At 37.5% G+C, this 25,016-nt stretch overlaps 1 protein-coding gene and 2 long non-coding RNA genes across 3 annotated transcripts; 2 read left to right on the top strand and 1 right to left on the bottom strand.

The window, feature by feature from the left end:
* Nucleotides 1-740: 740 nt before the first annotated feature.
* LOC148154752 (uncharacterized) lies at nucleotides 741-7,879 on the bottom strand. The gene is made up of 2 exons (XR_015765803.1): nucleotides 7,806-7,879; nucleotides 741-3,799 (listed from the first exon to the last, which is right to left on the bottom strand). It is a non-coding gene; the product is annotated as an uncharacterized LOC148154752 (long non-coding RNA).
* A 78-nt stretch (nucleotides 7,880-7,957) lies between these two features.
* On the top strand, nucleotides 7,958-10,124 carry LOC106914246 (aquaporin-1). Its single transcript, XM_014980920.2, has 4 exons — nucleotides 7,958-8,456; nucleotides 8,915-9,076; nucleotides 9,246-9,326; nucleotides 9,542-10,124. The coding sequence occupies exons 1-4, from the start codon at nucleotides 8,094-8,096 to the stop codon at nucleotides 9,719-9,721; spliced, it is 786 nt and encodes a 261-aa protein (XP_014836406.2). The 5' UTR covers nucleotides 7,958-8,093; the 3' UTR covers nucleotides 9,722-10,124.
* Nucleotides 10,125-14,852: 4,728 nt separating this feature from the next.
* LOC106914245 (uncharacterized) lies at nucleotides 14,853-19,967 on the top strand. Its single transcript, XR_015765887.1, has 4 exons — nucleotides 14,853-15,091; nucleotides 16,772-16,888; nucleotides 19,330-19,452; nucleotides 19,743-19,967. It is a non-coding gene; the product is annotated as an uncharacterized LOC106914245 (long non-coding RNA).
* Nucleotides 19,968-25,016: the final 5,049 nt, after the last annotated feature.

Below are 25,016 nucleotides of genomic sequence, written 5' to 3'. Positions count from 1 at the left end.
ATGCTACGATAGTGTTGCAACTGCTGTAAAGCTGTGTGTAAGTGCAGGTGTCAGAAAAGAATTTATGTGATTTGTCTGTAATGTGAAGAGACACGTTTTTTTTTTTTTTTTATCTGTTTTGGCAGCCATTTTAGGTGAAATTCTAAAAGTTTTAACCACAGATGGTTTTACTGTTTGAAAAGTGAGCAGTTTATGAAGAAAAAAAAAATACTTGTTTTTATGCCATAGAATATAAAACTTGGAAAGACATTAAATCTTTCCATTATTTAATTCTTGTGTGTGGTGTCATGGCTTTGTCATGAACAACAAAACAGCTGCTATTTTTTTTTGAGTGTTTCTTTTAAATGTTTTGTTCATCCAATAAAGTGATGAGAACTGATGCAAAGTGTTTATTACCACAAGGAATGCTTCCTTTGATGGCAAAACATTTTGTGGCCAGGGCCATAATTAGATAACTTTGAGCAATTAGTAAAAGGGTCCAGAACTGTCCAAAGCTGTTTCATGGGTCACTTGGTTTCTGTGTTGTCTCTGCTCTACAGTCTTAAATTCTTCATTCTGTTTGCTCAGCATGCAATCTTCCCATCAAATGCTCAGTGTGTTTCAGTCTAAGCTGTCCCTGCAAAACTAAAGCCACACGGGAGGAAAACTGTGACAGACCAAAATCGTCAGGGTAAAAACAAATAAAGCAAATAATTATTCTATTTAATGTTTTCCTTTGATTCATTCTAGTTGTTGTCCTGTTTATTTTTTCATTGGCCTGCTTTCAGTAGATTACATTTTTCTTGATTTATGTCTTTAAAAAGTGATCTACCTGTGTCTCCCCCCTTCCAAAAAGGTACATTTACACACAAGCGGCTACAACAGTTCAAGAATGGAGACAATGGGAAACTACTGGAGAAGCAATTCACTGAACTAATTGAGAACACAAAAGAAACAGAAGCAGCATAGCTTTAAGCTGGGAAGCTGAAATGTTGGATAAAACAAGACCATTGCTTTTATTACCAATTTTCATTCCTCAGACGGCAAGATGAAACACATACATCTGCACACACTGACATAGTATATACATCAACATGTATAATATGCCATCTGCATAGGAATTCAACTGAATGTCCCATTGTTGTTCTGCAAAACGTATATCATGTGGCTGTATTGCAAAGCTTTAAATGAAGCTTTGGCCAGTACAACAGTTGCTTGCAGATAAATAAACTTATTCCAAAGAGGTCACAGTGCAGCACTTTTTACATTTACATCAGGTTGAACAGGAAACAGTTTTTGTATTATGCACTCTAGGTCACAGTTCTAGGTACTTAGTTAGGTATTCAGCAATTTTTTTGTCACTAATTATACTTTTAACTCAGCTCGTCTGATTGTCTGGTTCAGCTTCTGACACCATTGTGGAAAAGGGAAAATCTAATTGTTAACAAATGCGTGCCTATTAACAACATTAAAGCAATTCTACTTTTTTTGTGCTTTTATACATGACTGTTTCATAGACTGAAATACTTTACAAATAATATATAAGGTACATTCCTGGCTGAGATTTTTTTTTTCTCAGGTCTTTTGCTAAATGTTTCAGGACAAAGAAACCTTGATATCATTACCGAAGTATTTCTTACCCAGATACTTTTGTTACACCTTAAATTCACCAAAGAGAAACATATAAAAGGTTTCCGAACATCCACTCCTACCACCTTCCGACATAAATAACACCCTTTAAGCTTCAAACTGGGCTTATATTTTGTGCCCTTTAAAAAAAACCTTCCACATTCTTTTAATACTTTTTTGACCATCTCACATTTAAGTCTGAGTTAAGGCCTGATTGGTGTTATACGGAGAAAATAAACTGTGAGATAAAGAGTGGAAAAATAAATAAATAAATAAATAAATAAATAAATAAATACGACTTATCCTATGTGGGATTCCTGAAATACCAAAAGCACTATAAATTTGCTATTGTAAACATTTGTTATGTTCAACTGAAAGCAAAAATGTGCCATATGAGGATTTATGCATTAAATTTCTTTTTGCTGTAAGAGTTGTGGTAAAAAATAAAGAATAAGACTGTACTTACTGCAGTCAAGTAAGTACAGCTGGGTAAATATAGCTTTAAAATGAACATATGTGGGACTCCAATTATTTATGTTAAGGTTTTATTTTGCTGACTTACATTTGGTCTTTCACAAACAGTTAAACACAAAATAATTATTCTTACATCTGGCAGAATTCAACTTAAACTTTTCTCTCAACCAAGATTATTTTATATAGGAAATGTATCACAAATGCCTTTACTATTTTATTTTTCAGCAATAAAATATTAACTTTTTCATTCTATGCATGATAATTTTTTTTCTTTAAATCCCCAAAATACCTCATGTCCTATAGGCTCACTGGTTTGCCCACTACGATTGGACTTCAGTGCTTTCAGAAATACCCTGTGAACAAAAACATCAACCGTGGCACTGTTTGCCTACGGAGCATGAAAATAATGAGTAACAATATTCCTGATAAAGTGTTCCTGACCCCTACTTGGACAAAACTCGGTAATCTTGCCACTTATTGCCACCGTTGCTATTCACCGTTCTCATTTGCCACCATTCCTCAGCATTTTCTCTGAATCCTTGTCTCAACAGGGAATTTTATACACACACATCCACACACCTTACTATAAGCACTATGTAAATCAAAATTATACAGTGGCTCCTCCAGATATATGAAATTAATTTTCCAATCGTACATTAGAAACTCTTTCTTCAAGTGCAAGAGCAATATTTTAGGAGGGGAAACTTACATTTTTCAAAAGCACATCCAATACGTCTGAAAATCTTCAACAAATGTTTTATAAAATATTAATTTTCTCACAAGCCATCGGGCCATAGCTAATGTTACCGGGTCTCATCTGTCTGCAAAGCTCCAGCTGTCTATTCCCCTGAGAGCAGCTCATTTAAAGTCAAGTTTGACAGAGTGCAGCACAGATCCAAATCCCATTTGACTTTCCCATTGGTTCTCTGAACTCATCTTCACTCCTCTGGCTAGTTTGGAACATGCCAAACTTTTACCGCTCCTGCATACACAAATGTTATTTAAGGCTTCACTGATGACTCTCAGAGTCTGCAGGCCACTCCTATTCTGAAATTTGATGTTTTGGTTCTTGTCTGGGAGGCCCAGAACAGAATGAGCGACTGGATATTATCTAACAGAGGAACTGGGCAAATAAATTATCCTTTATGGATATTTATCTATTTCTGATATTGCTACTCAGCTCTCCCAGCAAAAAGAGAGATGTGTCAGCTATACATCATACACTGTGCCCTAGTGAATTGAAGAAATAGTACTATATATTTCCATGCGTACATATTAATAAAAATAATTAGCAGTATATTTACTGGTCATCAGATCTGAGGTTTATGGCCGTTTTCGAAACTTTTTGGAATTCATACGGATTTCTCCGATCTCCTCAAATCTAAATCTCTAAACAAATAAAGATATGAAGGGGAAATAGCTTTGTTTGTGTGCTACATTTTTCAAATTTCTTTCGTCTGACACACGTTTGTCATACTGGAGAAAGAACAAGGATATCTTTTCTATTGTGCAGTTTATCATTGCATTCCAGATTTGATACACTCTCATTGGAGATCTCAGGTGTCTGACTGCTGTTCATAGTTTAATCACTACAGTTGTGGTGTTTGAAGCTAATTTAACTCCTCTGTTTGGCACTTTTTTCACCTTTTTTTTGCCAATTGAGAACCAAAGCTGGTTGCTCCAGAGCAAACTCGTAGACTTTGTTTGAAGACACCATCTGCGAAAGACAAAGACAAGACAAAGACAAACCAAACATTATCCTGTCTATAAATGTGCCAAAGAGAACAGACAAGGAGAAGCTATTGCAGAGTCCAACCAGTCTGGACACTGGAACATTATTACCTTGAGAGGATGGCTTGGGTTATTTGAAAATATATTCTGTTAAGTTATTGTTTTCATAATTTCTCATTTACATAGCAATCAGTGTGGTAACAGTCTCTAAAAAAACTGCCTTGAGGGATAGTTTGCAGTTTCCTTTGAGGGAGTCAAATCATTGTCAGAGCATGAAAATCTAACAGCTAGTCAGACGCATCTCCACCTCCGGCTGATTTTAGTGATTAAACTTGGTCAGACTTTACGTGTTGTGCTACGAGGCCATATTACAAGATATTACTAATCTGTTTGTTCACAATTCACCATAATTAACACAGCTGCTGGCTTTTCAACTACAGTTTCACTATGTTGAAGTTATGTTTACAGCTCCAGATCTAGAAATTATCTCTGCAAATTTAACGAGTAAGTAACCTAGTAGTGGACACATATCAAATTATGACTTGAGCTAAAGGCTGAAGAGCCTACTAAGACAGCTTACTCCAGGCTAATCACATGCATCATGGTGTTACTGCTGAATGCATTGCCACCATGGTCAGTGAACCAACGTTTGAGAGTGGGCAGATGCCAAAGCCTATTGGAAAATTGAATCAGCTTCTCTAGAAGGAAGCTTGAAGTGCACAAAAAGTCACTTAATTAATTTTACGATGGCTGCATTGACTGTCAACTTCCAAACACATAGTGAACCGACCAGCAGATGACAATGCACCCAAAATCTTGAAGCTTCACACTAGAGTTCAGGGAACATGGATCCTGTGTCTTTTCCTCGAGGCTCTGGGATCTTGACTTCTAAATGAAATGCAAACTTTGCCGTCATCTGAAAAAGAGGACTTTGAACCACTGAGCAACAGTTAAATTCTTTTTCTTCTTATGCAAAGTAAGGTGCCTCTGACATTGTCTCGAGTTCAGAAGTGGCTTGGGCTACGTCATTTGTAGCCCATAGGAGCCTCAGTTCCACTCCTTGTGAAGCTCCCCAAATTCTTCACTAGACTTGAACTGCTGCGATCTCTATCGCTGATGCACCTTTTTCAACCCTACTTTTTCTTTCTACTCAACTGTCTTCAAATATACTACAGAACTCTGTGAACAACTAGCTTCTTTAGTGATTACCTATAGGGACATCTGTCAAGTCAGCAGAAACCATTTAGAGGATCTGAGCGTCTGACTCTTTATTTAGGGTTTTAATTTTCTTTAAACAATAGTTATTAAAATCATAAGAAGAAAAGGAATGAAATATTCCAGTCTAGATGTACTATATCTATATAATATATGTTTGACTTCAGAAATGACTGAAAAAAATGATGAAAAGATGTTGTTGTATGTTGCATTTAATGTGGAAATATGAAATATTTCTTTTCATGTATTTTTAGGTCTCAAAAAAACTAGCATCTAAACAGAGGCGCCTGGAGTTTTGTTACCCGCAATGGTTATATGCCAAGGGTCTGAACATTTTCAGTTTGAGCGGTCTTGAACAACTAAAATCACATATCATCAGGGATTTAGATGATATCCCTGTAGCCTTCCACCACTCTGAGAATTTATTGTCTGTATTTTATAAATGTACTTTGAAATGACATCTTTTTGAACCAGGTAAGTAAACCTTTACTGATAATGACTTCAGCTCACTTCAAAAATATCAGAATTTCAATGTCTATATGATCCTGGAGAATAGGCTTTCTAGGTCTATGAGCACTGATAGGGTTGTCCTTATATGTCCTTGGTAAACTGATTTCAAATGAGCAGATGCTGAATGTAAGTAACTATTATGAAGATTGAGACATCTTCCTAAAGCCTGACAAAAAACATTCACTTGCATAGAAATTCTTTTGAGTAAGAAACACAGAAGGCTGCTGATTCATGGACATTTCTGCAATGACTCATTGATCTGCAGGAAATCTTGGAGCTCCATCACTGTCGAGTGAAATTAGGTAATAATTACAATGTTGTCTATATTTTTAAGGATGGGCCACTTCCCTTCCCTCATTTTGATGTTGCACAGAGAAAAATTAAAATAAATCACAAGATAATTTAGCTCATAAAAAAAACAGAGAAAAAATATCAGAGAAAAAAGCTGAACAGTTAATGGAAAACACTGTTTAATTGAGATATGAAAAATATTAAATTATGAACAGAGAAGTACGGCATAATGTTAGGAACACCATGCAAAAAACAATAAATAAATAAAATAATGAAAAATTCGGATAGGTGACCTTGTGAGAATTTGCTTTAGAATATTTGGTGGTCAGCTGAGAAGATACATGCTTCGGGTTTCTATTTGCTAGAATGGATCCGTGAGTTTGGGGTCAGCTGCTCTGTTCACAGGGTTGATGTTTCACTGCTTGCTCAACACTACAACTAATAACTATGTAGAGAACATCCTTTCAGTTAATGAATTACTGTGGCTTCGTTCATTCGAGATAAAGAACAAAACATATTGTGGAACATGCAAAAATATTTTTGATTGTTCGATGCCTTGCGAAAGTATTGATAACCCCTGAACTTTTACACATTTTGTCAATGAATAATGAATTTTATTGCGACTTGATAGACTGTGATAGGCCAACTCAGAGCAAGTCATACCTGTAGAGTGGAAAGAAAATGATAAAATGACATTTTATCATTTTCTTTGTTTGTTTCTTTTTTCATTTGTAGTGTTTTTGCAAAGATCTCACATGCACAATTAGCATTTGTCTTTATGCTGAAATCCCTAAATAAAATCCAATGCAACCAATTGCTTTCATTTGCTTAATTATACAGACCGCCCATGTGTAATTTAACCTCAGTGTAAGCATAGCTGCTTTGTGAACAAATAACACCATGAAGCCCAAGGACGGGAGAAAGTTACAGAGAAGAAGAAACCTACCAATTATTGTATGTTCATCTAAACTGGTAGAGTGGGACAAGAAGAGTTTCAATTAAAGAAACAAGCAAATTAATCACTATAATGGAAAAGGGACAGCAGAGATTCCCACCGCAGGTGGAAGAATTTGTCAGCAGAACAGCTATTAGTAATCTACTCCACAGATCTGGCCTTTCTGGAAGAGTGGGATGATTGCTGAACAGAAGAAGAAATCCATAAGTCTTGTTTGAAGTTTGCCACAAGCCTTGTAGAGGGAATAGCAAACATGGGGAAGAAAATGCTTCATTGAGAAGATGAAAAAGACAGTGGTAACACTCTGCCTGAGCAAACCATTCCTGAAAAATATGCAAGTCAATAGTTGTAAAAAAAATAAATAAAAATAAATAAACAAACACCACTTATCATTTTCCTTCCTCTTCACTGTTATGTCCTGCTTTATGATCTTAATGAAACACATTTAAGTTTGTGGTTTTAACATTACAGTATGTGAAATAATTCAAGGTGTATGAGTGCTTCTACAAGGCACTGTAATTGATTCTAATTAGTTGCAACTTGCTGAAAAGCTAAACATTTAAAAAGTTATATATATTTTTTTTTAAGATAAATTTTAGAACACAATAAGTCTAATTGATAATAATGGCATCATTTTCCTGTATTTGTCTGAGAATGTGTCCCCCAAACAGGGCATGTAAGACATTATTGTGAAAGTGTCTGCTCTGGGAGGAACGGTGAGACCTAAAAGTCAGATAGGGAGTTGTCTGCGTTTTATCTGACTCCTCCGTATGTGCCGTCAGTGGCCCTAACTGTTAGTAAAGGACAACATTATGTATTGGAGTCATTCCATAGATGAAGCACACAAAAAAGGAACTCAAAATAGACTTGAAATCCTCAAAATGTGTCATAATTAAATCAAACTTTATTACTTAGAGCTCTCAGTGAGAAGCTCTGCTGTAAAGCTTGACATGCGTGCATCAAAAGGAAATTTTACCTTTGGTTGGATAGAGCTATTTAAAGACACAGATCTATTACTCACAAAAGTCCAAAGACCAGACAGGGTTCCAAAGAGAGGCTGTAGCAAGAGGGAGGAAGCAGAGGGAGGGATGTGAGAGACCAGTCTTTTGGATTTCTCATTAATTCAGCGTGGCCCTCTCTTTCAGTTTTTTTTTTTTTTTTTTTTTTTAAGCCCGCCCACCAACCATTATCAGCACTCAGGCCTTATATATGCAGCCCTGTTTGCAGTTGTTTGTGAGTTTAACCACTCAGACCTTGCAGAAGACCAGCTTCAACTTCAACCGTAAACAGCCAGACCTCATCAGCCACCATGCGAGAGTTCAAGAGTAAAGGGTTCTGGAGGGCCGTTTTGGCTGAACTGGTCGGCATGACCCTCTTCATTTTCCTCAGCATCTCCACAGCTATCGGGAACAAGAACAACACAGCCCCGGACCAGGAGGTAAAGGTGTCACTGGCATTTGGACTTGCAATTGCAACTCTAGCCCAGAGTTTGGGCCACATCAGTGGAGCCCACCTGAACCCTGCAGTGACCCTCGGGATGCTTGCAAGCTGCCAGATCAGTGTGTTTAAGGCAGTGATGTACATTGTGGCGCAAATGCTTGGCTCGGCTCTGGCCAGTGGCATTGTATTTGGAACACGTCCAAATGACACGACTGCACTGGGGCTGAACTCTGTAAGTATTTATTTTGATAGTACTCCAAAAAAAAAAAAAAAAAAAAGATATATATGCACATTTAATTTCAGCATATTGTAGCTTTCATAAGGAAGACTGAACTGAAATTATTTATCTTGCCCTCTTACTTCAAAGAAGTGAGATATTGTTAAAACAGGTGAACAGCTGCAAGAAATTTAAAGTGAACATATGCAGAATTAACACTTTGAGTTAAGTGCTTTTGGACGCTTGGGTTTTACAGACAAAAACTTATCCGTGAGCAGCGCTGAAAAAGATAACTTTTCTGTTGATAACTTCTAACGAAATCGAATTCTGTTTCTCTGCCAAGTTGCTGTCAAAGTTTCAGGACAACACCAGCAAACTGTTAAATGAGAAACTGGGAGTGGGGGATGGGAAACTATCCATCTAAATAAAACCAACTAACAGAGTGCTGCTGTTCTGTGTTTTTCCCCTCACAGCTTAACGGTGTCACCCCCAGCCAAGGCGTAGGCATAGAGCTCCTGGCAACGTTTCAGCTCGTGCTGTGTGTCATTGCAGTCACTGATAAAAGGCGGCGTGATGTCACCGGCTCGGCCCCCCTGGCCATTGGCCTCTCGGTCTGCCTGGGACACTTGGCAGCTGTGAGTTTATCCTCAAAAACATTGCAGGGCTTACCCAGTAAAGGTGCACCATGTTTCAGTGTGGTGAACCAGCAGTAAACATGACAAAGCTCTCGAAAACCATGAATTTTGCAGCTTGCTTTAGTCAATATCCTTCATCCCAGAAGATAATATGACTTTGTGATTGCAGATCAGCTACACAGGCTGCGGCATCAACCCAGCCCGTTCCTTTGGCCCAGCTTTGATCCTGAATGATTTCACAGATCACTGGGTAAGTCAGTGGGTAAAACACACGAGCATTTTATGCACACCTCACAACTCTGCACACTTTATGTCTCAATATTAAGAAACTTAATTGCTTCCTAAAAGCAAGTTAGTTAACTATAGCTAAAAAAAAAAAAAAGGTCAGCAATAATTCAGTATAAGTCACTGACAAAAGGAAAGCTTCTTATTTGCGGATTGACTGATCAGTGTTGTCTGTTCCAGGTGTACTGGGTGGGTCCGATGTGTGGTGGCGTGGCTGCGGCTCTCATTTACGATTTCTTGCTGTCGCCCAAATTTGACGACTTCCCAGAGCGCGTGAAGGTGCTGGTGAGTGGGCCAGTCGGGGACTACGACGTCAACGGAGGCAACGACGCGACCACCGTGGAGATGATATCTAAATAGCCACACACACTTAACCCCAATGTACATGTCTATACTATTGTAAAAAGATTTAAAAGCTCTTGAATTTAGTGTATTTAGCATTTTTTGTATTATTTTAATTACCAACAAGGGGTTTTCTACTACGGGTCATTTAGTGTCACCTTCTAATTCGCTTTTTTTTTTGTCGACCCAGTTCAAACCTATCATCCAAACTTGCTGCTTCAGTGTGCACATTTTGTATTGAAATCCTAACAAAGCAGTTTGGAAAATCTTTTGTTTCCTTATCAGTATTGTATGTTGAGCCATTTTTGTACATTTCTATTTTTCTGTATCACTTCTTAATGCTAACAGATAAGATATTGTGTGTGCACTCAAAAGTTTCACTTTTATAAGTAAAATAAAAATAAAAAAACACTTAACATGAGCAGTTGTAACTGTTTGCATACTTATTAATGGTTTAAAAGAATATAAAGTAGACTTTTGGGGGTTTTTAAGTTGTCACTATAAAAACTCTCACCCATTTATAAATGGAAAGCTGAAGGTTTCATTAAAACAACCTCAATGCAGTGCAAAACCTTTTAGGTTTGATGTGACTGCTAAACACATTGTAACCTAAAGCTATTCCAATAAGAAGCAGGTTGTTAACTTATTCTTAGACAATTTTGCAACAGATCTTCTAAATTTAGCTTATGACCAATAAGCCAAAAGAGAAAAATAAAAAAAAAATGAATATACATTCATTTCACCTTTCCCTGAAACGCTACGTAAAGCATCAAAAAGTTTCTTTGTCAGAAAATTTAAGCAAGGTGGACACCTGTATTAACAAGCAGAACTCAGCAGCTCAGGGAGTGAAACCAACGTACTGCAGATAAAGAAAAAACATCTACACAGCATGATAGCCCAAGATAAGACTGTGAAGGTCATATACTTCCGAGATAAAAGAAGAAAGTATAGCTGACTGACAATATTTGGTCAAAAAGAAATATAATTGTTTTTCATGAAAAAGTAGTTTGATCAAGTTATCAAATTACTTGTGTAAGCACCTGTAAAGAAATCTGGTGGCAGAGTTGTGGAAGCTTAGTTGAAATTAATGGTCGGAGGTTCTCAAATAGTAATGGTTGAACAAAGAAGAGGTGTGATGAGATTTTGCGGCATATTAAAATATCCCAAGATTTCCCCTAAAAATGAAGTCTTTATATAAATTGTGGCTATAACTTCTTGTCATTTAACCAGACCATCATTTATACATGTAAATAAACAATCTGCAGAGCAAGTAAGTAAAAACGATACATTTTACACCATAAGGGTTTTAACACAGCTCTCCACATCTGTGCATGCCTCGCTGACAAGCAAGTGCTGCATTTTTTTTTTTTTTTTAGCTCAGCTGATTGACCACATATGACTAAGAGACACAGTTTCACTACTAGGTCTTAGGGGGGCGATGATGAGCTGGATCGTTCATTTCAAACTGAGAAGGAAATGAGACTTAAATAGTAAATAGTAAAGTTATTTCTCGTCAGAATATTAATTCCACTTGTGTTGTTGTTGTTCTGGACAAATAAATTAATCATTTTGGGAAACAACAGGGCTCTCCTCAGTTTCTCTTCTGTTTGTGTTTTTTCCCCTTCTGCTCATGAACTGACCCATTATCTCTACCTGTTATGTCTCTGCGTGACTTTCTAACAGGAAGTAATGTCCTGCTCTCTGTGTGCTCAGTAAGAGCAGTCACAGAAATCTGGCTACACACAGGTGTCAGTGGAAAGATCCTAGTAAGTGGTAACAAATGAATAAATCAGTCTCACATAGACTCCATGTTAGAGTGCATAGAGAGGTATGAAATGCACCTTAAATTGGATAATGTGGTCATACTTAGTTCTTTGCATTTAAAACTGAACCACAATCTCAAGAATAATCCTGTTTTACTTTGGGTGTATGTGTTCAACACTCATGTGTTGAAGCTACAAGTTAAGCTCCATCCTTTTATAGGACATGTGTGGGAAAACCCAGAATTTTGATGAAATTTTACCAAACTGCAAAACTGCTATTTAAAAAGCTGCTATTTACCAATGATTAAAGCTTCCAATGCAAGCCACTTTACTGCAACTTCTGCTACTTTCCCAAAGGTTCAGCCTACAAATAATAGGATTGTTTAAACTTTTGATAAATTATTAGCCTCAGAAATAAAGTTGGTTCCATTTTTTACTCTCATTTTGAAGTAAAAATGGAAGCAGTTTTTGAATTGCACCGTTGCGTTGAGAATGTTCGTGCAAACTGCTCATTTAGCAAAAACACTTCATTACAACAGCACCAAAGAAGCTCCAACCACTTTTAAATTGTTAATGCTAGGAGCATTTTGGTACCCCATAGAAAAAACAACAAGGACAGGCAAGATACATACTCAAAGTATTCTGACTAATAGCTTTGAGTATGTATCAAAGCTATTAGATAGCTTTGATTAGATAGCATAGATGCTATGCATAGCTATGCATGCTTGCTATGCATAGCATAGATGCTATGCATATGCTATGCATATGCTATGCATAGATGCTATGCATAGATTGCATAGCATCTATGCTATGCAACATAGGAGGCTTCAAAGACTCCTACGTCTTTGAAGGGCTATTTCTAAGTTATGTAAATAGTCTGAATTCAATTTAAACATCTCTAAATCAAATCTGAGCCTGATTAATTAGATATTCTTTAAACCACTGTCTAACATTTATGAATCATTCACTCTATTTGTAAAAATACAAAATGGAGTAATTTTGTTGTTTGTTTTGTGGCACAATGATAACCTTAAAGTCAGACAAGTGTACAAACCCCTAATGTGTAGACAATTCAAAGTTGGATAAAACTATAATAAATTGGATCTTGTAACAGTTGCATAGAAATCACATTTTCATTTCCAAGATGCAATGAAAAGCAGATGAACGCTCCACACTTAATGTTTCAACAAAACCAAAAATTTTTGCGACAGCTGACATTTGTTACTCCAAAAAAAACTAAAAGTGATGCTCCCTTGTATTGACATTTAAAGAAAATAGAAGATGAAAGAAGGACATGTATGACTGGGTAACATTCCCTTTCCTTTCAGATGCAAAAGGGCACCATGCTTGGATAGCTTTGCCCATTCTATTGCTGTCTCATTAATGTCTGCCTCTTTTCTTAGACACCCTGCAGGAAGGCAATTACATGCTTGGTTTGTGAAAATCCATACAAGTGGATGCCTTTTCCTTTGGCTGAGCTATTCTATTATTTATGTTCTTATTTTAAAAAGTAAGAAGAAGAGCTGAAGAATATAGGTTAATTACAGTAACTTGGTTCCTGAAATGGCTCATAGGAATCTGCTCCTTACTGAGCAACTCATCTGTTTTTATGGTTGTGGTCTCATAACCTAACCACGACACCCTGCTTTTAACCAAAGATCTTACACATTTTCCTTTCTCTTTGCTTTGTTAAATGCTCTTAAACTGTTTTCATTTCCTGCAGTTTGCAGTTGTACACAGAAAACGTTAATGTGGAAATTAAACCATAAACGTCAATATATTAAGGTAAGATTAACAACAAAAACCTCAGTCAGAAAAGCAGCCAAGAGGATTTTGCTGCCAATAAGAATCTGTTGATTGGACAACTTTTCGTTGAGTCCTCCACAGAGCTGTTGTTTATGGTAAAAGGTAAATGAGTTCAAAAAGTAGTTGCTAAGGTAGTTTTTCTGGATTCCAAGTTCTATTCCCTGTTGTGTAAGCCAACACAACCACGGAGAAAACATGTGGACAGATTAGATCAAAGCAAAACTTCCTGGCTTCTGCTTTTCTTCAAAAGGGACAGTTAAAGGACAAGTTAAAGTTACGGATGGATGGGTTAGGAACTTTGTATTGGCTCAGAGGTTCACCTTCCAACAGGACAATGACCCCGAATATCATGCCAGAGGTATAATCAAACGGTTAAGATCAAAGTATAGTTACGTTAGAATGGCCCGGTCAGAGTGGAAAAGGTGTGAAAGTTTATCTTTGCAGATGCTTTCCACTCAATAAGAGTAAGTTTTTTCAAATAAGAAAGAGCAAAAATCTAAGCCCTTAGAGGCAAATTTCAATTTTTATTTATGTAGAGATGATCCAAAGGATTTGCAGCAGTAGCTGCAGCAAATAGTGGCTCTACAAAATACTGACTGAGGCAAACTGAATGAAAATGCTTGCCGGCACTCTTCAGATACTGTCAAAACTTTGAGAACCAAGTTTTGACAGTATCTGAAGAGTACTGTCAACATGTTTTGCGAAACATTGATTTGTTTCGCAAAAACATATCAATGTTTTTGGTTGTACTGTGATAAAATGTGAAAAAATATGTACATCTTTTGAAGACAACTTTAGGCCCACCTTGAATTAATCTAAGTTTGGAGATCCCTTCAGCATACCACATAATATTCTTCTACTTTCTACTTTCCACAGGTTTAAATGACTTTCCTTCCATTGTTTGAGGCTGCTGTTTGCTGAAGCTGCTTATCAATTGATTGACCTATCTTTATTGCTCCGTTTTCACCTTTGCATATCTCTTGTGTTCTTTGAATTCACCTGTGTTGGAACATGAAGCCGAAGCCAACTGACCTGCAATAAAGGCATTAATAAGTAAATAAATAAATAAATAACAGGGAAAAGTGGGATGAAAGCTCTGATTGTTTTTATTATAGGCATGCCGTGTGATTCATGGTCGCGTCACTTCCTGCAGTACACGTTCCAGGAGGGAGTTTTCTAGGAATTCACGCTAATACTGTGACTGGGCCCTTACGGTTTTGTATTCACGCTGCCTGTTTTCAAGGAAGTGGCACTTTTCTTAGAATTTTGACATCCCTTTTCAAAGAGGCTGGATCCTTCAGCTCCTCCTCTCTGCTTTTTACATTTCATAACAGGAAAGAAATGCCACAATTTTTATGTTTCTTTTTTCAAATTTAATGACCAGTTTGAATGCCAACCACTGTTGTGATAGAACTAAATCTTCAGCGGTTCTGGTGAATGATCTGTGACTGAATGCAAGCGCTGTCTTTTACAAGAGTACTTGATGTCATCATGGGTGGTAACAGACCATTAACAGTTCTGCGAAAAATGTGATGGGAAATAAGTGATAGCTGGATAATATGTGATCAGGAGCCTTATTTAAGGAAAACTGCACACACACACAAAGTCAGTAGCTTGGCTTTTTCTGAACAGAACACCTGAAAGCAATACCGAGCTCTCTGGCCTCGGATTGCACAAACTCCTGACCTGGACTCTGGATTACCAGCAGCAAGTGGATATAATCAACACCACTATGTAGTGTGACACATAGATTTCTCATCATGTTATTCTAACATATTTTCATCCGTTTCAAGCACATGGAAGGCGAGTCATTAAAGTTGTAAGTATCATTTTGCATTGCTCGACAGAAAGCATTCACTTTGATTGTTCATTTCTCATTTGTCCACTTCTGCATTGTTTAACCGCTTCAAAATATTCCCAAACTATAGCTATATCACATTCGAAATATTTTGTGCATCTGCAAGAGTTGATTTAGACTCGCGAATCGTATTTTTATTATCTGAAATTGGCAGGGTATGAAAATTATGGAGTGCAGGGTGAGGACACGATGAGGTGCTCCTACTGGCAAAAAGATCAAAGTCGGTTTTAATAAGCTCTGAAATTCTTCCCTTAACCAGAGAGAGGTTCTCACCAAGTCAGATGAAAGTCACCCTTCTGACCAATCGATTAGCTGGGAAAAGTTTGTGCAAAGCTTAACCAGAAAAAGTTGTTTCTGTCATTGTTCATTGTGGTTTGTATCAATAACCACGCAGTACTTCTAAACCATATTTGTTTAAAACTTTGGTTAAAAGCAAACAAAAAATAGTGGTATAACAAACAAATATGTGAAAATTAAGGTTTTTGTAGATGTAGACAGAGACTTGATACAATTTAAACACTCTGAAGCAGAAGATCAGGTTTCCTCTTCAAGAGTCACATTCTTATTAACTTGCCATAATTTTGTCAGCAAAGGCCAAATCCATTGTTGCTTCAAAGTGGTGACAGACAGAATAGCTCTTTTATTTTCTTTCTTGGCCAGAAAACAACTGTTTGCGAATAGCATCCTGCGTCCTCGCTGGCTGCCCAGGATGCCAGTAAAACAATGAGACCATATGCAGTGGAGACTTTATTCGTATCCCATCTGCCCCTCCTACCATTAACCGTCACACGGTGCCTTTCACATGAACCTGTCCTTGTTCTCACTCCCATATTGATTCTACTGCGTTTGTATTCATTTTAAGACAGGTTTCATTTGTGCTGCAAACACGGTAACACTGATATAAACAACCATTTATGTTGAAGAATAACACTCCCCGCCCCATGATGCTGTTACCACCATGCGGCAAACTGTGTGGATAGTTTTTTTCAGGTTGATATGTGGTGTTAGTTTTCTGTTGCATAAAATAAATGATAATCAGGAAGCTAAAGTAGGATTCAGGACCAACAGCAGAACCACAACAATATAGCAGGAGAAAGCACACGCCCAAAATACTATACAGCCATCCAGATGATGATATTGTTTAGAAAAAGAGAGATATTATTGGTGGCAGGTCAAATAGGAGCTATGAGTGTGCGTTACACAGGAAACTTAGTCACCCACTTAATCTCAGAAGATATTAGGGGAGACTATATAACACAGGTCCCACCTGTTTCAAAATTAGGCAACAGAAAACCTAATCAGGGGACACTTTTTTTTGAGTGCTTGTGACGCCCCAAGAGGTGCAACATCCTGGGCAGGCAGCCAGCCAACCAGCCACCCAAATTACAATTAACAATAAAATAGCAAAACTTAAACCTACTCAATTTTATGCTATCACAAAACTAAAGCATTTTCGGGCAGACTTATAAATGCCAGTTTATCTAAAAATAGGAGGACAAGATAAAGCAGAGCACAATTCAGAGATGTGCAAGAAAATACTCAAGTTAGAGGCTGTTTGTAGGAAAAGGAAAAGTAGGCATGCGATGCTGTGTCGGCAAAGGTAAGGGTGATGCTTTAAAAGGTTTCTCATTCTTTTCTCAGGAAGGAAGACATGAAGTGGCATGGCCCTTTACCCCACAGGTTCTTTTGCACAGAAAGGCAGAGCAGGAGTCTGGTTTCCTTGTCATGCATTCAAAAGGTCATATTTTCTTTGCAGCGGTAAGTGACTGATGTTGGCCTCAATGCAGTCAGCATGGCACGACATATGCTTAAAAATAGAATGTGAGCTATAAGGACAGAAAAAAAAAGACATTTGACAAGACTTTAAACATGAACTGAGATTGTCAAGATGCCATTTTGGAGTCAAGAATGATTGAAAATGTTTATTCTCAATAGAGAATATATTTGAAGTTCGTTGATTCTGGGACAGATAAAAGTAACATTCATTAAAATTTCAAGGAGTGCGAGAAATAAATGATGACTGCAAAGCTTTTGCATCTTCTAACAGTGGTCAATCTTCTCTGCCTTCATTGAAAAGCCTGTTAGGCTTGATAAAAAAGCTAATAAAGGGGGCAACTCCTCAGCATCTATGCACACCCAGAATTGCGTACAGTTTTCACAAAAGGTTCTGTTTTGGTGGTAGGAGAATCAGACCATGAGATGTTCCTTAACACATCCTACACATTCTCAATGGGATTTAGGTTCTGGACTCTATTGTGGACAGTCAGTGTGTGAAAGCAGTGTCTCGTGGTCTCTGAACAACTCTTTCACAATTCAAGCCCACTAAATCCTGGCATTGTCTGCTAAAGTGAGATGGTTGCTTAAGGGGTGAGAAGCTGCTCTCTCAGTTACTCAGTGTTATTTAACTTGCTGCCAGCGGCTCTGAATCACTGCAGTACTTTTCCAATTAAAGTCTCCTACCTATTAGTGCAGTCAAGGTTTTTAACTTTTTTTAATCCTTACAATGTGTTTTGCTATTAACTCAAAAGAACACCCAGGTAAAATCATTAGTTGTGTATTAAACTCTTTTTTTTTCCTTTCAATTCTAATCTACAAGGTTAACGATTAACAACAGTTTAGTTTGGTTTTACATAAGCTGTGAAAAAAAAAAAATAAATAAATAAATAAATAAATAATAATAATAATAATAATAATAATAATAATAATAATAATAATAATAATAATAATAATAATAATAAGATGCATCTCAGCCTTGAGCTAAACAGGAAAAGTACTGAACAGAGCATGAGAAATAAAGGGCATTTAAAGGTTCTGAAATGCAAATGCCTTGACTTTCCCTGATCAGGTAGAGTTTTTTCTAATTGGGCTGGATGAGGGCAGGTCAGTGTTACACACAGTGTCCGGTTGCAGGTACAACCAAATTTAGTGCCTCTGTGTACTTTGACATCACGCAAATGTCACATAAGGTCTGCTGGTTAAACATTTTCTAAGTTTCCCTGTGCAAGATTAAAATGTGAAGCTTTTCTGGGGAAGAACAGAATTTAAACACAGAAGATGCACACAAAAGGGTGAGGTTAAGGGTGGATGTTATCAAAATCTAGAGTTGTGGCCTACATGTATTCTACATTTGGATGAAAATTAAAATGGCATGTCAGCGTGAGAACATCATGCCCTCAGTGAAACACGGTGGTGGCAGCACAGTGCAGTAGGGATGGTTCTTCAGCAGGAACATCTGACAAAGGAGTTATTCCTTAATAAAGATAAATGACAAAAGTTTCAGTCTAGATAAATAAAGATGGCAGAGACGTGCACCAAATGACAGGGTAGGGCTTAACCCAAATTTACACCACACTATTATGATTACAATAACATGCATCCTTTCATTTCACTTCAAAATATTTGCTACTTTGTGTTGGCCTGGCATGCAAAACCCCCTAAGAAACAATAACATTTGTGGATTTACCTTGTCAAAATGTGGGAAAGTTCAATGGATGTGATTATTTTTCAGGGAGACAGTAAAACTGGGATTGGCTAGTGGAGCTCATTTTGCATTAACTTGCATTAACTTGAATTTGCTTATGGCTGGCAGGGACAGTGTCCTTGGAGCCTGGTGCTACGTGGATAGCGCAGATGGAGGGTGCAGTAGCTGGCAGGGCCTTCGTGCATGGTCTTATTCTAGAAACAACACATTTGCTTGGTGTTAACGAGCGACGAGTGAATCCAATTTTTCAGACTCATGATTTTCCTGATAAATTACATTTAGGACTGGGTGGAATTTGGGGATAATGCTGTCAGTCTAATCTGGTTATGTGGAAGGGTCGTGTTGTAGCATTTACGACTGCCTTGCTTGCTGACTGCTGGTGATTTACTAATAACTGTGAATTATTGAGGTCTGTAGTTGTGTGCAGAAGAGGCAGGCCTTCTTTTATCAAAGACTTTCGTAGGATGAAAGCATGTGCTGACCTCTGCAGTAACTCATGTAGTGAATCGGGAAGATAAAGTCAATTCAGGGATTTGTTCAGCGTTCTTGGCTCCAGGAAAATGAAGCAGTGATCTTTGCAGGCTTTGCACCACTGGTGCTTAATCTGTTAGGGTTTTTTTTTTTCTATGTAGCTCATGAAGTCCAAGAAAACATCCAGATCACAACTGACTTTGATAAAAGAGCCAATTAACTTTTTTTTTTTTTTTTTCTTTCTTAGATGGAGTCAGTCCATGTGAAGATTTTGACTTGGAGTCCCACCTGCATTGATAAAATTAAATATCTTGACAGGAACATGCCTATAATCACTGGGCTCCCTGCAGGGGTGGGATGTCGTATTGAGGTGAGTTAATCAAAACATTCCTTCATTTCCCTAGTCATTAATTTAGCAGATGGTTCCTCCATTTCACAGAGGCCTCGTACAATAGATTGGCTTGGTATGCTCTGGCTAATGTGCAGCCAGGAAAGCAAGAGATGTTCTCTTCGGATATGTTTGCAGATCAACAAGGCAGGAAGCGGAATCAACTCATCTCTGTCCTTTGGCCCAGTAGTTCATTGTGCTGAAAATGAGAACTAGTAAGATATTTCATTTGTGCATATTGGATGTGCTTGTCCTCTTGTTTGGTTTTTCAGGTGTACTGGATAGAGCCACTGAGTGATACCAGGACATCTGTATGATTACCTGCTGTAAACTGAAGATGGACTCTTCTGTTCTATTGTGCTGTGTTACAATACAGAAAAAAAATAAACTGGACCATTTCTAGAGAATGCTATGTGTATAATGTGATTAAAAAAAAAGAGCTGATCTAGGAGGTAGACGTATGGACATAAAAGTAGCAAATAAAATATTTATCCCCATGTTGTTTTTTTGTCTCTTTTATGCACAAAACATACCGAAATTGACAACTATTCATTCTATTTTAAAGGGTTTGTTTTTTTTTGCTAAACTGCAAACCTCAGTGGAGATTCTGGGATTTTATGTGAAATAACACAAAATAGTGCCTGATTGTGGAATGAGAAGAAAATTATACTCTTTTTTTTCTTTTTCTTTTTTACCAAGAAATATTTTTAAAAAGTGTGGCATTCATTTATTTTAACCCTTGTGAATCACATGCAGCTGCAGTTATAGCAGCAAAATATATTGGTTTATTTCTCTGAAAGCTTTGCAAACCCAGCGGCTGAAATCATTCCCAATCCTTTTTTTTCCAAAAAAGCTTAAACTCTCTCAGGTTAGATAGAGAGCTCCATATGTCACTTACGTTTTCCTGGCCTGTTTCTTTTCTTTACCTCTAAATACAAAGTATTTAAAAAAAAATTGTTTTGCTTTTTGTATATTAGAAACAAATAGGGGAAAAAATGACATAAATGAATATTCTGGGAGGGCTACAACAGTAGGACATGTTGGAATGTGATTGTTTATTTAGGGGCATGTCGGTGAAGCACATCTGCTCCGTGAAGTGAATTTGGTCTCCCGGTCAGTTATCAGATTGGTGGCTGAACGTGTTTTCTGCATGCTGACGCAAAGGCTTGGACACATGTTGCAGAAAATGAACTGTAGCGAGGCCAGGACAATATTTACATGTTAATTAGTATTTTTGTCCAGGTTTTTTGTCCACACTGCTAAAAATTCAATAAAATTCAATAAAAATGTTATGTTATTTACATAATGAGTGTTTTGTGCAGTTTACAGTGAGGGTAAGGTGAGTTTCTTGCCTCATTTTAGTTGATAATGTGTATTTCAGATGCTGTGACTGATCAGACTTAAAGATTCAGACTTGTCACTGCTATAGCCAACTGTGTGAGAAATCTGATTTTGCAACTCTGTGTGAATATAATTGCAGTTCTGATTAAAACATATATATTTTTTTTTTCAATGTTTTTCAGGTTCTGCTAAATTAACTCAAACCTTTTCTGACATTTACGGTCCTACTAGAACTTACTTTTCATATACTAGATCACGGAGTGAAGATACAGTAAAACAACAAAAGAAATAGGATGTGACATTTTGCTTCACCTTGCATGAACTATTTTTTTGTGTATGCATCTGGATTTTTATTTAAACTATCAGTATTGTTATTTCCTGCTTAGTTCTTGTTGATGAGGATCTGCAAGTTTCTTTCGGGCAGCACAGTTTCCGTGTGAATGTGGTGGCCAGGATTCAACACAGTCCCTCCCTGCAGCATTACATAATTATTCAGGGTGCGCGCGTGTGTGTGTGTGCGTGTTTCAATATGATGCCAGCAGTTCAACCATCAAAGTTGGAAATGCTGCAAGTTTCATAATAAGATGCAAGTAAACCAGAAATATGTTGCAATTTTAATAAGGGCATCTCAATTCGTGTTGGAGAACGGCTTTGTCTTTCGAAGGTCCTGGAAATAAACTGCGGCCTTGATTGCAAAACTAGAAAACGAATGTATTAAAATATCTATCACAATGACATAAGCAACAATTAAATTAAAGGACTGTGCATTTGGGTCAGTAAGCACATCTCAAATCATCATCTCTTCTATTTTCAGGAGCTATAATTAAAAAATTAAAGGTGCAAGATTTTCCTACACAGCCTGTACGTGTGGTTGGCTACATATTCCACAAAATGATGCCATGAATTATTCAGCTCCAAGAATGCAAATTCTTCTTTTCACAGAAATGCTTTACGGGACTCCATTTTTAGACAAGCTCTTTATTAGTGCATTATTGTCTTGGTCAGTCCATTATTATCTTTCCCCAGGAATTTGTCAAATTTAATGTGGCCAATCCTTCGTCACTTTTCCTTGCATGGGAATGGGCTGGTACCAGCTTTGCCTCATGTCACCTTTAATTTCCCTCTGGATGCAGAACAAATATTTAAAAATTGAAAGCAAAATTAAATTTTGCCTCCAATGGCTCATTACGGTGGCATACTTTCTCCTTCATGTTTTTATTGTTTATTAACCATTACAAGCTCAAGTTCCTGGTGTTTGAGGTCAGAAATGGAAATTCTTACACTTATGTTCCTCCAAGCCTTTACCACTGTAGCTCATTGTTCAAACACAGGAGCTCTGAAGCAGCTGCAGTCAGTTCAATCACTGGATTACTAAGCTCAAAACAAAAAGAGATAGAGAAGCTTGAAAATTAGGTCAGTGGTGCTGAGCGCCTTTAAAAGTAACTAAAAATACATGCATTTAAATTTATTTTAATACAAATGTGCACATTTTATGTTGAAACGTTTTACTGCGCTGCAGTTGAAGGGTGTATTTTCAAAAATTTGGTCAATTTAGTAGATCGGGTAACTGGACATGCAGACACTTTAAATCCTCCCATCTTGTATAATCGAAAAGCTTGATTACACAAGATGGGAGGGGGCCATCGTGGAGATTTCTCGTTTGGCTCTGTCACAAGAATGTTGTCTCTACCCATCCACACACGTGGCTCCTCTCACATCCCATTTTATGAGTTGTGGATATGTGATGGTTTCCACACCCCTGGCTAATCATTGAATAAACATCAAATAACTTAGAGCAGCTCCATAACTGGACATTCATCAACAGAGTAATGCTGCAAGGGCAATCAAACCAAGGTCGTTTAAATACACATAACCTACTGTTAGCTTAGGCACCAGTCACAATAGCCGACATGGTTGGGTGCTTATCCTGATGATGTTCCCCTCTGTGTGCGAGGATCATTAACAAAATGTCCCAAATAATTTTATGAGGCAGTAAAGTATTGCTCTGTGTCACCGGTTGTGCAAAAGGAAAATCCCTTTATCTCTTTCAATTTAACAGACCATAATGAAGCTTTTACAAAGAAAATTCTCGGAGCGAGTTTGCAACTGAAGCATGAAGATGAAGAGGCTTTGGAGGCTACAGAAATTAGCATCTATCATTAAATTCAAACACAACAGCTGGCTCAACCTAATTAGAAACATGAATCCTCGCTCTGCATGTGGACCTTCATCTGGACCTTCATCTGGCACAGCGTATGCGCCCACAGCAGAGGTGCAGCGTGGCTTTAAACGTACAAATGGGCTCGTCTCCCTTACATGACAGTGACTCTCCTTCACATGTTCTTTTATATGGTGGAATTTAAGCCATGTGACAATCAGGACCAGTTTAAAACCTCCTTCCTTTGTGTGTTTAACCTCAGAGGTCAGAGCATTGTGTTTCGCCTCTTGTTTTGAAGTTTGTCTCCAACAACATGGACAATGCTCTTTTTGTTGCTCCACAGTCATTTTCTCTGAGAGTGTTCATCACATTATTTGGCTCTCGCAGCTGAACTTGATTGGTTTGTGACTTGGCACCGGGCTGTTTTCAGCTTTCTTCTCATTATATTTATCTCGCCAAAATAAACAGTCGGGAGTCTGGAGCTGACCTGGTTGAGATTGATTTTACAGAAATGCTGGAAAATGATAATTTCATGGGACAGGGTCTGAATCCGTTTGTTTTATTGTATGTCATAAAATCAGATGTGGCCCACTAAAACATTCGAGAGGATTTCATTTTACTCTTAATAATTTTCTGGCTCCACCAGCAGATTTGTTCGTTTTTGATTTTGTCTCTTTTAAATGTTTTAAATCATTAAACGAATTATAACACCAGTAAAATAAAACTACTACTTTTCAAATTATGATTTCACTTCTTAAGACTAAAAGCTACCAAACTAGGTTAGCCTTATTTAAGAAAGTAATTCCCCCAAAACCCAGTAAATGTTCGTCCGACAGCTATCATCAACTTTTTGGAATAATTTGTAGTGAGCTTTGTAGATCACTATGGAGGAAATCTTATTTGCACAATTAGTTTAATTCAACTATATCGGAAAGTTCTCAAGCATAAATAGCCTATTTAATGCCATGCCACCTTATCTCAATCCAAATGAAGTCCAGACTTTGACTAAGTCACTCCAAAACCTAAATTTGATTATTATTTTCAGGCATTCAGAGGTGGTCGCATTGGTGTGTTTTGGGTAATTATCCTCCTGCAACTCAAGTACACTTGAGCTTAAGGTCATAAATTGATCGTCAGAAGTTCTTCTTCAGGAGAACAAGATTCATTAGTCCATCCCTCAAAGTGATTTTTTTCTGAAATTCTGACAGATTTTACGCCAGATCTCGGTTTGGTAAATACCATTTTTAACTAGTCAGAAGTTTGGAAAATTGTATATTATTTAAAATAGACCTACACAGTAGGTTTGATTTAGCAAGGAAAGGCATTTTTTGTCAACACACCAGCCTGTTAATGAGCAGATTTCTCTCAGCAAACCTGCTTCTGTGTTTCCTTCGATTGGACACATTCATTCTGATGAAGCTTGCAATGTGCAAGATCCTGGGTGAATGTAGTGCATCAGAATCTGTAATCAAAGATAGGTTAATCATGATTCTTGGCAGCGCAGTGACATTTTTTTCCCTTAAGAAGGAGTTTATTTTCTGCCCTGCAAGACAGTAAAGTACACATTTCTCACAAAATGCAAGGAAATGTGAACAATTGTCTATGGGTGTTTGACAATTCATCTTACTCATTGTCATCTATGACCTGTACTTAACTTATTCATTGACTCAGTATAATTTGTGGTAAATGATGATTCGATCTTTCAGATAACTCAACCTTAACGTCAACGCCCAGCCCCCAGGAGTCATCTTTAACCCTGTCTCCACCTTACTGACTGGTGTGGGGAGGTTATCTACAACATATTCTCACTCTCGTTCTGTGCTTCATCAGGTTTGGCAACTATCCGATAAAAGATATGTCAAAATGGGGGATGAAGGTGGAATACGTGACAGAAACAAGGTGCCAGTAAAATCACTCTTCACTTTCCAGTATTATCATTTCCACAGACTCCACGGGAATGCTGAAAGTAAAGCTTCACTCCTTCTGTGTGACACTACTCATTTCACAGCTGCAGCATTTCTTCTCCAAGGAGTCACCTCACATCGCC

Source organism: Poecilia mexicana, unplaced genomic scaffold (genome assembly GCF_051168715.1).
Source record: "Poecilia mexicana isolate PSO_F unplaced genomic scaffold, ASM5116871v1 scaffold_17, whole genome shotgun sequence".
Lineage (NCBI taxonomy): Eukaryota > Metazoa > Chordata > Actinopteri > Cyprinodontiformes > Poeciliidae > Poecilia > Poecilia mexicana.
The sequence above is the reverse complement of the archived record's forward strand: the minus strand, read 5'-3'. Positions and strand labels throughout refer to the sequence as shown.

Coding starts and splice junctions, on each gene's coding strand:
- LOC106914246 (XM_014980920.2), top strand. CDS start 8,094: ATGCGAGAGTTCAAGAGTAAAGGGTTCTGGAGGGCCGTTTTGGCTGAA. Junction 8,457..8,914: donor CTGCACTGGGGCTGAACTCT/GTAAGTATTTAT, acceptor TTCCCCTCACAG/CTTAACGGTGTCACCCCCAG. Junction 9,327..9,541: donor ATGATTTCACAGATCACTGG/GTAAGTCAGTGG, acceptor TGTCTGTTCCAG/GTGTACTGGGTGGGTCCGAT.